This window comes from Crinia signifera, chromosome 8 (assembly GCF_055691185.1).
Source record: "Crinia signifera chromosome 8, ASM5569118v1, whole genome shotgun sequence".
Classification (NCBI taxonomy): domain Eukaryota; kingdom Metazoa; phylum Chordata; class Amphibia; order Anura; family Myobatrachidae; genus Crinia; species Crinia signifera.
In genome coordinates, this window is record NC_139224.1 from 9,636,683 (window position 1) to 9,651,537 (window position 14,855).

Genomic DNA, 14,855 nt, shown 5'->3' on the forward strand with positions numbered 1-14,855 from the left:
TACACTTATATCTTTGCATGATTTATTGAGTAAATTGTACACTTTAACATTTAAAATCTTTATCTGAGTCTTATTCTTCAACTTCTTACACTCCAAACCTTATCAATGCACCCATTGATGATTGCGATGGCTGGATCGGTGGATTGGCCCGGCGGGTGTAGGGAAGAATTTGGCCCATTGCACCCATTCCCAGTGGTGCATTGCAGTGTTGTGCGGGTAGCCTGCGTCGCGTTATGACGTCATGTGGCCAGGCCTGCGGACATGCTCCCACTCTCAGGGGCTGCCCCACTGGTAGAGATAACCGGTGCATGTGCTTTACAGATCTCCAGACCTCAGAGACTGCTGCAGGCTGGATTGGTGAGGGGAGCGGGAGTGGCAGGGAGCGTTGAATTTTTTATTAATTATGGCGCGGTAAGTAACGCCCACCCCGGTCTCCACGCACTCAGCACCTGTATTTACACATCCTAGAAACTGTACCATTGAAAGTATAGAAATGGAGGTGTGGCCACATCCCTTTCTGATTTTGTACCGATTTCTGACCCTCAGATGTTGCAGGCTATGTCATAGGTGCTAAATCTCAGGAGTGGATGTAGAATTCATCAACTCAGGATCGTTGTGTTTCAAACAACACCACCACACCTGAATTCATTGCCGTCATTGAGTATCAATGCAAACACATTCTAACATTATGGTGAAATCTACAACAAATTACAATCTTAGGTCTTTGGCACAGCATACTGTAAGATTACATTTTTCAGCAATTTTGGAAATAAAAAAACCCCAAGGTTTTCCCGGGCAACGCCGGGCGGGTCAGCTAGTATATAATAATTATAACGTGTATGGTCCTAAGGACAAGTCGGACCTGATTGTCCCGGCATACCCCGGGAGGAATCACATGCCAATCACACTTAATATGCCAATTTTTGCATGTGATAAATCTCATGCAACTCCCAGGGAGTGGGGGATGGCAACGGGGGTACACCCGTGACCGGAGGGGGGGGGGTGGCTGCGCAGGAAAAGGTCTCAGCCAAACAATGGCTTCCTATGCCTTTGTATGTATGTATATGTGTGTGTATGTGTATATATATATATGTGTATATATATATGTGTATATATATATGTGTATATATATATATGTGTATATATATATATGTGTATATATATATATGTGTATATATATATATATATATATATATATGTGTATATATATATGTGTATATATATATATGTGTGTATGTGTATATATATATGTATGTATGTATATATATATATATATATATATATATATATATATATATATATATATATATATATATATATATATATATATATATACTAGGTGATTCATCGCACCCTACGGGCGCTCTTCACACCGTCGTAAGGGGCTGGCCTGCGCCCCCTTAATTTGTGAACGTTTGTATTGTGAGAAATATGGTTAGAATTGTATGTAAGATGCCTGTATTGCAACTTGAGTTATAGGTGAAATGTGTTAAATAGAGAGCATATGATGTGGAAGGGGGGGTGTATTGTTATGTTTAATTAAAAAGCGGTTACAGAGTAAGATGTACATTAATAGTGTGGATGGTACAGTGACATTTGTGGGTGTGGGGGGGGCTGTGTGTGCATGTTGTTTAGGTGTGTGTGTGCAATAGTATAGTAGGGTGTTTCTGAGTCAGCGGCTCCCCACTGGCGGAGGTCACGACACAAGAAAACAGGAGGCTGGGTAGTGATAGGGGTGTGTGGGCATAAGGGGGACTAAAGAGGAGGGTGGGAGATACTGTGCAGCTTCTGCCAGTGGGTGAGGGTCCAGCGTGGCAGTACAGGATGGTGGCCCTTAGTCAGTGTCTCCTCCTACTGGATGGGAGTTCGGGTGCATGAGAGCAGGAGGCTGGGCTATGAGGCATGATAGGGGCATGTGGGCAAAACAGCGTCAGCGACACCCCAGTGGTGGAAGTTACGGTTCAGGAGAGCAGGAAGCTGGGTAGTGATAGGGGTGTGTGAGTATACAGGGGACTAAAGAGGGGCTTAGGGGTGCCATGAATTGCGGGAGGGGCGCGGGGGGTGCCGTGAATCAAGGGAGGGAGGGGGCACAGGTGTCGGCGAATCGCGGGAGAGGGCGGGGGTCCGCAAAGCGTGGGAGGGGGCGTGAATTGCGCGAGGGGGGGTTGCGAATCGCGGGAGGGGGGGTGCGTGGGGGGTCCCTGAATTGCGGGAGGGGGGGGGGGGCACGGGGCGTGATGAATCACTTAGTTGGTTATATATTCTTGTAGAAGGATGGTAGGATGTTGCTGTCATTCAGAATGCATTTACATAAACAGTAATAGTAGCAGAAAAAGGTCTGACTTAAAACACCTACAGTAAAACTGAACAGGTGTTATATATTATACAAAGAATTGGTTGATGATGTGTAGGTTGACGTGCACATAGTTCATAGTTGTCACTGGAAAAAAATTGCTACAAGAAAAAAATCAACACAGAAAGTTCAACACATGTAAATGTTGACATAAGTGTGGCACTTCATCGGTGTCCATGTCGACACATGAGAATGAATATGAAAACATTCAAAAAAAGAAAAATAAATCTTCAAAAACTCATGTCAACCTTTTTCATTGTCGACCATAGCCGTGCCAGTGTTTTGCATGTGCCATTTAATCCTGGGGTTGCCGTGAATCGCGTGCGGGGGTGGGGGGGAGGGAGGAGGTGAGGGGTGTCCGCGAATCACGGGAGGAGGGATCGTGGGTGGATGCCGTGAATTGCGGGAGGGGGGGTCGCGTTGGGGGGGGGGTGTGGGTGCCGCGAATCTTGGGATGGGGGGGGCGGGGTTGCAGTGAATCGCGGGAGGGTGGGTCGCGGGGGTTGCTGCAATGACAGGAGGGGGGGTTAGGGGTGAGGAATCGTGGTAGGGGGGGTCGTGGGGGGCACCGTGAACCGCGGGAGGGGGGGGCCCGGGGGGTTGGCGCGAATCGTGGGAGGGGGGGTCGCGGGGTGCAGGAGGGGGGGGTGTCACGGGGTGGGGCCGCGAATCGCGGGAGTCACCGGGGGTGCCGCGAATTGCGGGGGGTGTGCTGCAAATCGCGGGAGGGTGTCGCGGGGGGTGCCGCGAATCGCCACAAGAAAAAATCAACACTGAAAGGTCAACACATGTAAATGTTGACATAAGTGTGGCACTTCATTGGTGTCCATGTCGACACATGAGAATGAATATGAAAACATTGAAAAAGTGAAAAATAAATCTTGTCAACCTTTTTCATTGTCGACCATAGCCATGTCAGTGTTTTGCATGTGCCATTTAATCGTGGAGATGCCGTGAATGGGGGGGGGCCCGGGGGGGTTGGCGCGAATCGTGGGAGGGGGGGGCGCGGGGTGCCGCGAATCGCAGGAGGGGGGGGGGTGTCAGGGGGTGGGGCCGCGAATCGCGGGAGTCACCGGGGGTGCCGCGAATTGCGGGGGGTGTGCTGCAAATCGCGGGAGGGGGGTCGCGGGGGGTGCCGCGAATCGCCACAAGAAAAAATCAACACAGAAAGGTCAACACATGTAAATGTTGACATAAGTGTGGCACTTCATTGGTGTCCATGTCGACACATGAGAATGAATATGAAAACATTGAAAAAGTGACAAATAAATCTTGTCAACCTTTTTCATTGTCGACCATAGCCATGTCAGTGTTTTGCATGTGCCATTTAATCGTGGGGATGCTGTGAATGGGGGGGGGGGGGGCTGGGGGGGGGGGGGGGGAGGGAGGGAGGTGCATACCCAACATGACCCTCTCCAGGAGGGACACATTGCTCTGTTTCTGGACTTTCTTCTTAATTTATGGATTACCATCACCTGTGCTTAAACACCTTTCTTATCAATTACCCTGTTTAAAATGACAGGTGATGACAATCATAAATTAAGATGGAAGTCCACAAACAGAGCATTCTGTCCCTCCTGGAGAGGGTCATGTTGGGAGGTATGGAGGTGTGGGGCGCTCACCTGGTGTGTCTGGTGAGTAGCTGTGTCTTTGATGTGTAAAATGGAGAGGCAGAGGGTGTCTGGCACTGTCTGTGGGCTCACTGGGCTGGTTCTCTGTCATGTGAGTCAGTCATGTGAGTCAGAGGCTCCACCCAGCGTTATAGCTCCAGACACACTTTGAGTGACAGATGTAGCCAAATATATAAGAGATATTTTTAAGTGCTCTGCTTCTGATTTCATGGCCCGATTCATCCGAATCGGGTGAAATCGTGCCCAAATCGCATAGTGTATACAGATCTTTGGAGCATATATCTGTCCTCAGAGCAATAAATAAAGTTTCTGGTGCCCTGTGCCAGTAAGATAATTGCCCTGAAAAGTAATAAGGGGCAGTGTAACTGGGTGGCAAAGCTCTCAGGTTGGGTGTATAAATGTTCTATAGATGTTAGCGATGGAAGGTGTTGGCGAAGGAGTCGGGAGCGGTCAGGAGATTCCGGGTTTCAAGGAGGGGAGAGAAGCTACAAGTGAAAGTAATTTAAACAGATAATTTCCAAGTGCTGCCAACAGCGCCCCCTATTCTGCAGTGCTGTGTGCAGTGGCACCTTCCGCACCACCCTATTTCCTGCCCTGACTGTTCTGCTGTATTTTGTGGTCTAGCGTAAGGGGCGCAGTGTAAGTTGGGGATGGCTATCGTAGCCATGAATGGCAATAGTGCAACTGGCATCGATAGTGCTAAACTGCAATGGATGACCATTGATATTTTTACATATCTATGGCCATCCATTGTGTTTGACTGATTGGCCTGTCGGCCAATCAAAAATGGGGACGGGACTTTGTGGGTGTCGGGGGCGGGGCTATGCCCCATGTCCCGGCACTTTGAAAAAGCGAAACATCATTGGCTGTGCCATCGCTGGAGGGAAACCATCTGGTCCTCCATCCATGGCAAAAGTATTCAACATTGGCCATAAACCATCGATGATTTCAAATCATCGATGGTCATCCCTAGTGTAAGTTAATATAGATGAACAAATCTATAGCTTCATAGCTTTACATGTCACATGAAGGGGTAGAATCAATGCAAAGTGCGTCTTGCATCTGCCTACACCGAGCATTTTACCACAGGCCCCACAATGCGGTGTGTGTGTGTGTGTGTGTGTGTGTGTGTGTGTGTGTGTGTGTGTGTGTGTGTGTGTATTACATATGTAATACTTCCCTGAGGCGTCTGTCTGTGGTTCCTGGCTTACGTGCGTAGACATAATTATGATGACACACTGGAACATCCTGCAACGCCTGCTGACCAATCACATTTTGACTTTCCGTTTTCTAGCATTGTTTAGAAAATGTAAACAAACATCTGATTGGGTGTTACTAAACAATGCACCCAGCCCGTTTGATGACATAACATTGTATGTGACAACAGGGGGCCACCACTGCTAGTAATCCCTGTATAGTTGCACAATCTGACACTGAAGACGACATTTGTGTGTTGCACAGTTCTGCGCTGGTTTTCCTGTTGTGCACTTGGATCAGAAACTCTGCTCCTAATAGGGAAATTCCAGCCGCCTGACATCACTTCGGATATCCTGTGTGACTGGCTGGCACAGGAGTATACGGGTCCCTGGCCAGATATATTAGCTGCGTGTGTTGCGGTCACTGAGATCTGTGATGTACTAAGCCTAGGAAGGGATAAAGTACCAACCAGCTCCTAACTGACATGTTACAGGCTGTGTTTGAGCTGGTGGGCTACATTAACACTCTCCACTTTATCACCTAAGGCTTAGAACATCTGACCCATGCTGTATTAGGTGGCAGCTCTCATGTTGGCACAAGAATGTCAACATTGTTGAAGTGTCAGCATGTTGGCAGTGACCTGTGAGAGGTCATGATGTCTACATGGATGACTTGCTGACAGGATAGAATGCCGACCTAACAGTCTGTTCTTCCTGAAATCAAATCCCTAAACTACATTATAGGTCATTGACCCGAACACCACACACTCTCAGCACCAGCGGGGTGACAGTGAGGACAAAATTAACTGCACCAGTGGGGACACAGTGAGGACAACAGTAACAACACCAGTGGGGTGACAGTGAGGACAACAGTAACGGCACCAGTGGGGACACAGTGAGGACAACAGTAACAACACCAGTGGGGTGACAGTGAGGACAACAGTAACGGCACCAGTGGGGACACAGTGAGGACAACAGTAACAGCACCAGCGGGGTGACAGTGAGGACAACAGTAACAGCACCAGTGGGGACACAGTGAGGACAACAGTAACAGCACCAGCGGGGTGACAGTGAGGACAACAGTAACGGCACCAGTGAGGTGACAGTGAGGACAACAGTAACAGCACCAGTGGAGAGACAGTGAGGACAACAGTAACTGCACCAGTGGGGAGACAGTGAGGACAACAGTAACGGCACCAGTGGGGAGACAGTGAGGACAACAGTAACAGCACCAGTGGGGAGACAGTGAGGACAACAGTAACGGCACCAGTGGGGTGACAGTGAGGACAACAGTAACAGCACCAGTGGGGTGACAGTGAGGACAACAGTAACGGCACCAGTGGGGGACAGTGAGGACAACAGTAACAGCACCAGTGGGGAGACAGTGAGGACAACAGTAACATCACCAGTGGGGTGACAGTGAGAACAACAGTAACATTACCAGTGGGGTGACAGTGAGAACAACAGTAACGGCACCAGTGGGGTGACAGTGAGGACAACAGTAACGGCACCAGTGGGGTGACAGTGAGGACAACAGTAACGGCACCAGTGGGGAGACAGTGAGGACAACAGTAACGGCACCAGTGGGGAGACAGTGAGGACAACAGTAACGGCACCAGTGGGGTGACAGTGAGGACAACAGTAACGGCACCAGTGGGGTGACAGTGAGGACAACAGTAACGGCACCAGTGGGGTGACAGTGAGGACAACAGTAACGGCACCAGTGGGGAGACAGTGAGGACAACAGTAACAGCACCAGTGGGGAGACAGTGAGGACAACAGTAACGGCACCAGTGGGGTGACAGTGAGGACAACAGTAACGGCACCAGTGGGGTGACAGTGAGGACAACAGTAACGGCACCAGTGGGGGACAGTGAGGACAACAGTAACAGCACCAGTGGGGAGACGGTGAGGACAACAGTAACATCACCAGTGGGGTGACAGTGAGAACAACAGTAACATCACCAGTGGGGTGACAGTGAGAACAACAGTAACATTACCAGTGGGGTGACAGTGAGAACAACAGTAACATCAGCAGTGGGGTGACAGTGAGAACAACAGTAACATCACCAGTGGGGTGACCGTGTGGACAGCGGTAACAGCACCAGTGGGTTGACAGTGAGGACAACGGTAACGGCACCAGGGAGGTGACAGTGAGGACAACAGTAACAGCACCAGTGGGGTGACAGTGAGGAGAACAGTAACATCACCAGGTGGGTGACAGTGAGAACAGTAACAGCACCAGTGGGGTGAAAGTGTGGACAACAGTAACAGCACCAGTGGGGTGACAGTGAGTACGACAGTAACGGCACCAGTGGGGTAACAGTAAGGATGACAGTGAAGACAACAGTAACAGCACCAGTAAGGATAGTAACAGTACCAGTGGGGGACAATGAGGACAACAGTAACAGCATCAGTGGGGTGACAGTGAGGACAACAGTAACGGCACCAGTGGGGTAACAGTGGGGGAATTTGTCATCTCTGCCATGGCCGCACCCGCGCTGTGTCTGACTAGCCTCCGGTGCTCAGCCAGTGGACAGCGATGGGGCAGCACCGTGTCAGTGCGTCAAGCGGGTGCTGGCGCCCACATAGACCCCACTGTGGCTTGCTCCCCCCAAGTGGCAGCTGGGGCTGCCTTACAGTAGTTACGCCACTGCATTGGGGGACAGTGAGGACATTCAGTGAAAGCACCAATCAGGTAGCACCATAGAGGAAATGTATTAAATGCTGTAACTGACTGGTAATTAGTGTTACATCTAATAATGCATCACATCTGTCTATGAACACTCCCTGCTCATACAGAAATATCGCTGCCAGTTAGGGGGAAAAGGCGCCATATTCCCCGGGTATCAGACTGTCGATGGAAAGGTCAACATGATTTTTTTCACAATTTTTTTCCTCTTTATTTTGACGTTTTTCTTTCTTTATCATCCACGTGGAGTAGAATCGGGAATGTAAATTATCCTGAAGCAAGGGAGAGCAGCGCGCCACGCGAGGATACGGTGGAAACTAATTGGGGGTCTGTATGCTCCGGTGACACCAATGACATAATAAAAGTGAAGACTTATGTCAACCATTTCCTGTGTCTACCTATTGACTGTATACCTAGTTACTGTCTACCCTATCACCCGTACATGTTCCTAGCGGCAGGTAACCAGGGCACATGCAGCTGGTACAGCAGTGATTTTCAACCTTTTTACCTTGCGGCACACTAAATTAGATTTTAAAATTGCCAAGGCACACCTTGAGATCCCCACAGGGCAAAACACATTGGCCCCCACAGGAAAAAAAACATTGGCCCCCATATATAAAAAACAATCTCACTGGTCCCCACATGTAACAAAAATAAAATACATTGTCCCTTCACATGAAAAGAAGAGTCCAGTAAATAACAGTTGAACTGGTGGTGGCTGTAAACTGGTTTGGGCATCTCTTAGATCTGGGGGCACACCTGAGAACCGCTCAAGGCACACTAGTGTGATCAGGGCTATTTTTGTGCAGGCCCCAGCAGGAACTGAGGCCCTTATTCTAGTTCACTCTTTCAGACAAAATATTTCTTAGATGGACAAAACCATGTGCACTGCAGGTGAGGCAGGTGTAAAACCCCACCCAAATCTAATTATCTCTGCACAAGTAACACCTGCCTCACCTGCAGTGCACATGGTTTTGTCCATCTAAGAAATATTTTGTCTGAAAGAGTGAACTAGAATAAGGGCCTCAGTTCCTGCTGGAGCCTGCACAAAAATAGCCCTGAGTGTGATTGATAAACACTTCGGTACAGGCTGTGGCAGTAGAAGCTCCGGCACTTCCTATCAGCCTGTATAGCAGCATCAGGTCAGACCTGGATCTCATCCACACTCTGCGCTTCCTGTTCTACTGGTTGTGTGACACCCAGGTAGCTACAGAACACCCCCCTAGTTTCACAGAGGGAAGTTCCTGCTTCTTACAGGGCGTGTAGTGTAGAGTGCCAGCTCTTACGGGAAGCAGCTGGGGGATCCCAGGGACTTGCAGCAGCATCCATCACCCCTGATGTGAGGAAAATCCTGTTACATAAGGCAGGAAAACTCTCTCCCCCCCCCCCCCTGCAAGCCGTACAGCAACACCCTGGGAACTGCCGGCACTGACAGCTGATATGCTGGACCCAGCATTTACTCTACTTCCACATTTCACAGACTCTCACAAGCATTTCACCCGGCTCCTGATCTAACAGAAAGGTAATGTATGGTGTGTTATAGTATAGGACAGGTACCAATGCCCGGCTTGTGATGTAACGGGAATGCAATGTATGGTGTGTTATAGGACAGGTACCAGTGCCCGGGTCCTGATGTAACAGGAATGTAATGTATGGCGTGTTATAGGACAGGTACCAATGCCCGGCTTGTGATGTAACGGGAATGCAATGTATGGCGTGTTATAGGACAGGTACCAATGCCCGGGTCCTGATGTAACAGGAATGTGATGTATGGCTTGTTATAGGACAGGTACCAATGCCCGGCTCGTAATGTAACAGGAAGGTAATGTATGGTGTGTTATAGGACAGGTACCAATGCCCGGCTCGTGGTGTAACAGGAATGTGATGTATGGCGTGTTATAGGACAGGTACCAATGCCCGGCTTGTGGTGTAACAGGAATGTGATGTATGGCGTGTTATAGGACAGGTACCAATGCCCGGCTCGTGGTGTAACAGGAATGTGATGTATGGCGTGTTATAGGACAGGTACCAATGCCCGGCTTGTGGTGTAACAGGAATGTGATGTATGGCGTGTTATAGGACAGGTACCAATGCCCGGCTCGTGGTGTAACAGGAATGTGATGTATGGCTTGTTATAGGACAGGTACCAATGCCCGGCTCGTAATGTAACAGGAAGGTAATGTATGGTGTGTTATAGGACAGGTACCAATGCCCGTGTCCTGATGTAACAGGAATGTAATGTATGGCGTGTTATAGGACAGGTACCAATGCCCGGCTCGTGGTGTAACAGGAAGGTGATGTATGGCGTGTTATAGGACAGGTACCAATGCCCGGCTTGTAGTGTAACAGGACTGTGATGTATGGCGTGTTATTGGACGGGTACCAATGCCCGGCTTGTGGTGTAACAGGAATGTGATGTATGGCGTGTTATAGGACAGGTACCAATGCCCGGCTTGTGGTGTAACAGGAATGTGATGTATGGCGTGTTATAGGACAGGTACCAATGCCAGGCTTGTGGTGTAACAGGAAGGTGATGTATGGCGTGTTATAGGACAGGTACCAATGCCCGGCTTGTGGTGTAACAGAAATGTGATGTATGGCGTGTTATAGGACAGGTACCAATGCCCGGCTTGTGATGTAACAGGAATATGATGTATGGCGTGTTATAGGACAGATACCAATGCCCGGCTTGTGATGTAACAGGAATGTAATGTATGGTGTTTTATAGGACAGGTACCAATGCCCGGCTTGTGGTGTAACAGGAATGTGATGTATGGCGTGTTATAGGACAGGTACCAATGCCCGGCTTGTGATGTAACAGAAATGTAATGTATGGCGTGTTATAGGACAGGTACCAATGCCCGGCTTGTGGTGTAACAGGAATGTGATGTATGGCGTGTTATAGGACAGGTACCAATGCCAGGCTTGTGGTGTAACAGGAAGGTGATGTATGGCATGTTATAGGACAGTTACCAATGCCAGGCTTGTGGTGTAACAGGAATGTGATGTATGGCGTGTTATAGGACAGGTACCAATGCCAGGCTTGTGGTGTAACAGGAAGGTGATGTATGGCGTGTTATAGGACAGGTACCAATGCCCGGCTTGTAGTGTAACAGGAATGTAATGTATGGTGTGTTATAGGACAGGTACCAATGCCCGGCTTGTGATGTAACAGGAATGTAATGTATGGTGTGTTATAGGACAGGTACCAATGCCCGGCTTGTGATGTAACAGGAATGTAATGTATGGCGTGTTATAGGACAGGTACCAATGCCCGGCTTGTGATGTAACAGAAATGTTATGTATGGCGTGTTATAGGACAGGTACCAATGCCTGGCTCGTGGTGTAACAGGAAGGTGATGTATGGCGTGTTATAGGACAGGTACCAATGCCCGGCTTGTGATGTAACAGGAATGTGATGTATGGCGTGTTATAGGACAGGTACCAATGCCCGGCTTGTGATGTAACAGGAATGTGATGTATGGCGTGTTATAGGACAGGTACCAATGCCCGGGTTGTGGTGTAACAGAAATGTAATGTATGGCGTGTTATAAGACAGGTACCAATGCCCGGCTTGTGATATAACAGGAATGTGATGTATGGCGTGCTATAGGACAGGTACCAATGCCCGGCTTGTGATATAACAGGAATGTGATGTATGGCGTGTTATAGGACAGGTACCAATGCCCGGCTTGTGATGTAACAGGAATGCGATGTATGGCGTGTTATAGGACAGGTACCAATGCCCGGGTCGTGATGTAACAGGAATGTGATGTATGGCGTGTTATAGGACAGGTACCAATGCCCGGCTTGTGATGTAACAGGAATGTGATGTATGGCGTGTTATAGGACAGGTACCAATGCCCGGCTTGTGGTGTAACAGGAATGTGATGTATGGCGTGTTATAGGACAGGTACCAATCCCCGGCTTGTGGTGTAACAGGAATGTGATGTATGGCGTGTTATAGGACAGGTACTAATGCCCGGGTTGTGGTGTAACAGAAATGTAATGTATGGCGTGTTATAAGACAGGTACCAATGCCCGGCTTGTGATATAACAGGAATGTGATGTATGGCGTGCTATAGGACAGGTACCAATGCCCGGCTTGTGATATAACAGGAATGTGATGTATGGCGTGTTATAGGACAGGTACCAATGCCCGGCTTGTGATGTAACAGGAATGTGATGTATGGCGTGTTATAGGACAGGTACCAATGCCCGGCTTGTGGTGTAACAGAAATGTAATGTATGGCGTGTTATAAGACAGGTACCAATGCCCGACTTGTGATATAACAGGAATGTGATGTATGGCGTGTTAAAGGACAGGTACCAATGCCCGGCTTGTGATATAACAGGAATGTGATGTATGGCGTGTTATAGGACAGGTACCAATGCCCGGCTTGTGATGTAACGGGAATGCAATGTATGGCGTGTTATAGGACAGGTACCAATGCCCGGGTCGTGATGTAACAGGAATGTGATGTATGGCGTGTTATAGGACAGGTACCAATGCCCGGGTCGTGATGTAACAGGAAGGTGATGTATGGCGTGTTATAGGACAGGTACCAATGCCAGGCTCGTAATGTAACAGGAATGTGATGTATGGCGTGTTATAGGACAGGTACCAATGCCCGAGTCGTGATGTAACAGGAATGTGATGTATGGCAGTGTTGTGTAATTCTTGCTGTATGCTGTGGATGTGTCTGTATGTTTCTTTAGGTTCCCACACACGGTGCAATGTGCTCCGTGTGTTTTGTTCTAGATGCGCTGCTATTTAGTCCAAAGAGTAGATGCTTCACATACTTTTTGTACTTAGAGAACCTTTGATTGTTGCGGGTCCTGGCGATTCTATCACCAACCGCCAGGACCCGCCATCAGGCTCGCACACCCCGCTCCGTCTGAGCCTTCCACAGCCTCTCTGCCGCTCCCCCATAGCTCCCCTAGCAGGCTAAAATTTGCCAGCATACATGATCTGAACAGTTAAGATGTAATTATTAGTATCAGTGATGAGCAACAGGTGGCTATGGGGCCACAAGTGGCCCTCCCAAGTCCTCACTTGTGGCCCCTAACTGCTTCCTAATCATTTTTTCTTACAGGCTCCTGCTTGTGTGAACTTGCATATGTCAAAGGTGGGTGACAGTGACGTCACAAGGGGATGACACCATAGTCTATTGAACTGGTTTGTGGCCCATAGCAACCAATCAGATTCTGCCTATTATCTTCTAGGAGGTGGTAAATAACTAAGAGGAATCTGGTTGCTATGGGAAACATCCCATCTTCAACAGAACTCCTCCCATCCTAGTAAATGTACCCCACAGTGTAGGAGCCGGCACTGATCACACACCCACAATACGGCAGAAATTTGCATTGATCATTTATCATTCTCTTTATAGATTGGCGCCGTCATATCTGGGGCCGTCGATCAGGAAAAAAGCCGAAGATGACAAGTTCGTTGCGGAGCAGCAGCGATTCGCCTCTGATCATAGACATCCCCGCCAGGGTTCTGGACGAGTTCTGTCGCTGCGTCGACTGCCTGAACGACTGGGAGTGGCTACGCTTCGGTGCGATATACCTGCTGCCTCTCTGTAACCTCGCACATGCGTGGCAATTCATTCCCCAAAGCCTTTTGTTCTAATCAGTCCCATTTCTGTCATTACTGCAGACTGTCGACATGTTTATAATGGCGGCATTCGAATGTTGACATTCTGCAGAGACCAGAAAGGGGTGGGGTTAGGCACTAGGTGTAGGGCTAAGGGTTACTGCTGGAAGTGACGTAGGATCTGCCATAAGTCGGCAGATGCTACTGAAGCCACCGTTTTATCGACATTCTAATCTTGTTGACATTTCATCAGTGTTGACATACTGATGTCGACATTCTGATGTCAAAAAAATATATTACACTGCAAGTATATTTGCTATTAGTAGATGGATTTGAGAACATTGGTCGCCCCAGTCTTTAGGGGAAGGGGGGGGGGGGGGGGGGGGAGTTCTAGATCACCTGCTCTGTGATGTCATTATTCTATACCTATTGTCAAACCCCTCTCCGCCTAGCTCTCCCTCTCTGGCTGCAGCTGCTCTTGTTACACTAGGAGTGGCTGCCAGCAGTTTCTCAAGTCTCTATGATGACGGAAGTGTGGTTAATGGTCGAGACAGGGATTTAAGTCTCACCATTGGCTGCACCTGGGAAAAGTATGGTATGATGCGGAAAGGAAAATACAAATTGCACAATTTAGCTTTGAGTTGGGTGGGGTAGGGGGGTGCCGGGCTATCATTGGTCTGATATTCAAGGTATAGACAGAGCCGGCCATTATACTGATGCAAGAGCATGCAGTATCTGTCCTGCATGCAACAGATTGTGCATCTACCCCCCTGCATTGCAGCTTTTCTGCTCAGCTCCTGCACCTGGGCAACATTTTCATATCACTCATAATAAGCCTTTATATATTTTGTTGCCCCACTATCTATAACTATTTCTCAATATCACATTGCTGCTCATATGTAATTGTATTTATATGTTATTGTACGTATGACGAGTGGTCCCAGAGCAGGGGATGGGCAATATCTTATGTACTTCAGTGGCTGCTGAATGCAAAAAAAACAGCCTGAAAATGACCTAGGTAGGCCAGGACAGAGGCCGGAACTCTATTGGTCAGGTGCAACAGTGAGGACTAAGGGGCCCACTGCTTCCCCTGTCACCCTCTTCCTGTCACCCACTGGTTTTCCCTGTCACCTTCTGCTTCTCCCTGTTACCCTCTTCCTGTCACCCACTGTTTTTCCCTGTTACTCTCTTTCTCCCCTTGCCTCTTTCTGTCACCCTCTGCCTCTCCCTGTCACCTACTCTTTTTCCCTGTCACCCTCTGCCTCACCATCACCCTCTGCCTCTCCCTGACACCATCTGCATCACCATTACCCTCTGCCTCTCCCTGTCACCCACTGTTTTTTCCTGTCACACTCTGCCTCTCCCTGCCACCCTCTTCCTGTCA

At 48.7% G+C, this 14,855-nt stretch overlaps 1 protein-coding gene across 2 annotated transcripts in view; it reads left to right on the plus strand.

The window, feature by feature from the left end:
- The window catches only part of LOC146025705 (interleukin-1 receptor-associated kinase-like 2), a 49,243-nt gene that overhangs the window by 17,085 nt on the left and 17,303 nt on the right, over positions 1 to 14,855 (plus strand). The window contains exons 1-2 of one of the 2 annotated variants that reach the window (XM_083155717.1): positions 8,978 to 9,394; positions 13,266 to 13,433. In XM_083155717.1, coding sequence (XP_083011843.1) covers positions 13,313 to 13,433 — 121 coding nt within the window. In that variant the 5' untranslated portion in view covers positions 8,978 to 9,394; positions 13,266 to 13,312. Of the gene's footprint in view, positions 1 to 8,977; positions 9,395 to 13,265; positions 13,434 to 14,855 lie in introns of those variants that run through there. The other variant, XM_083155716.1, reaches the window with a different exon arrangement.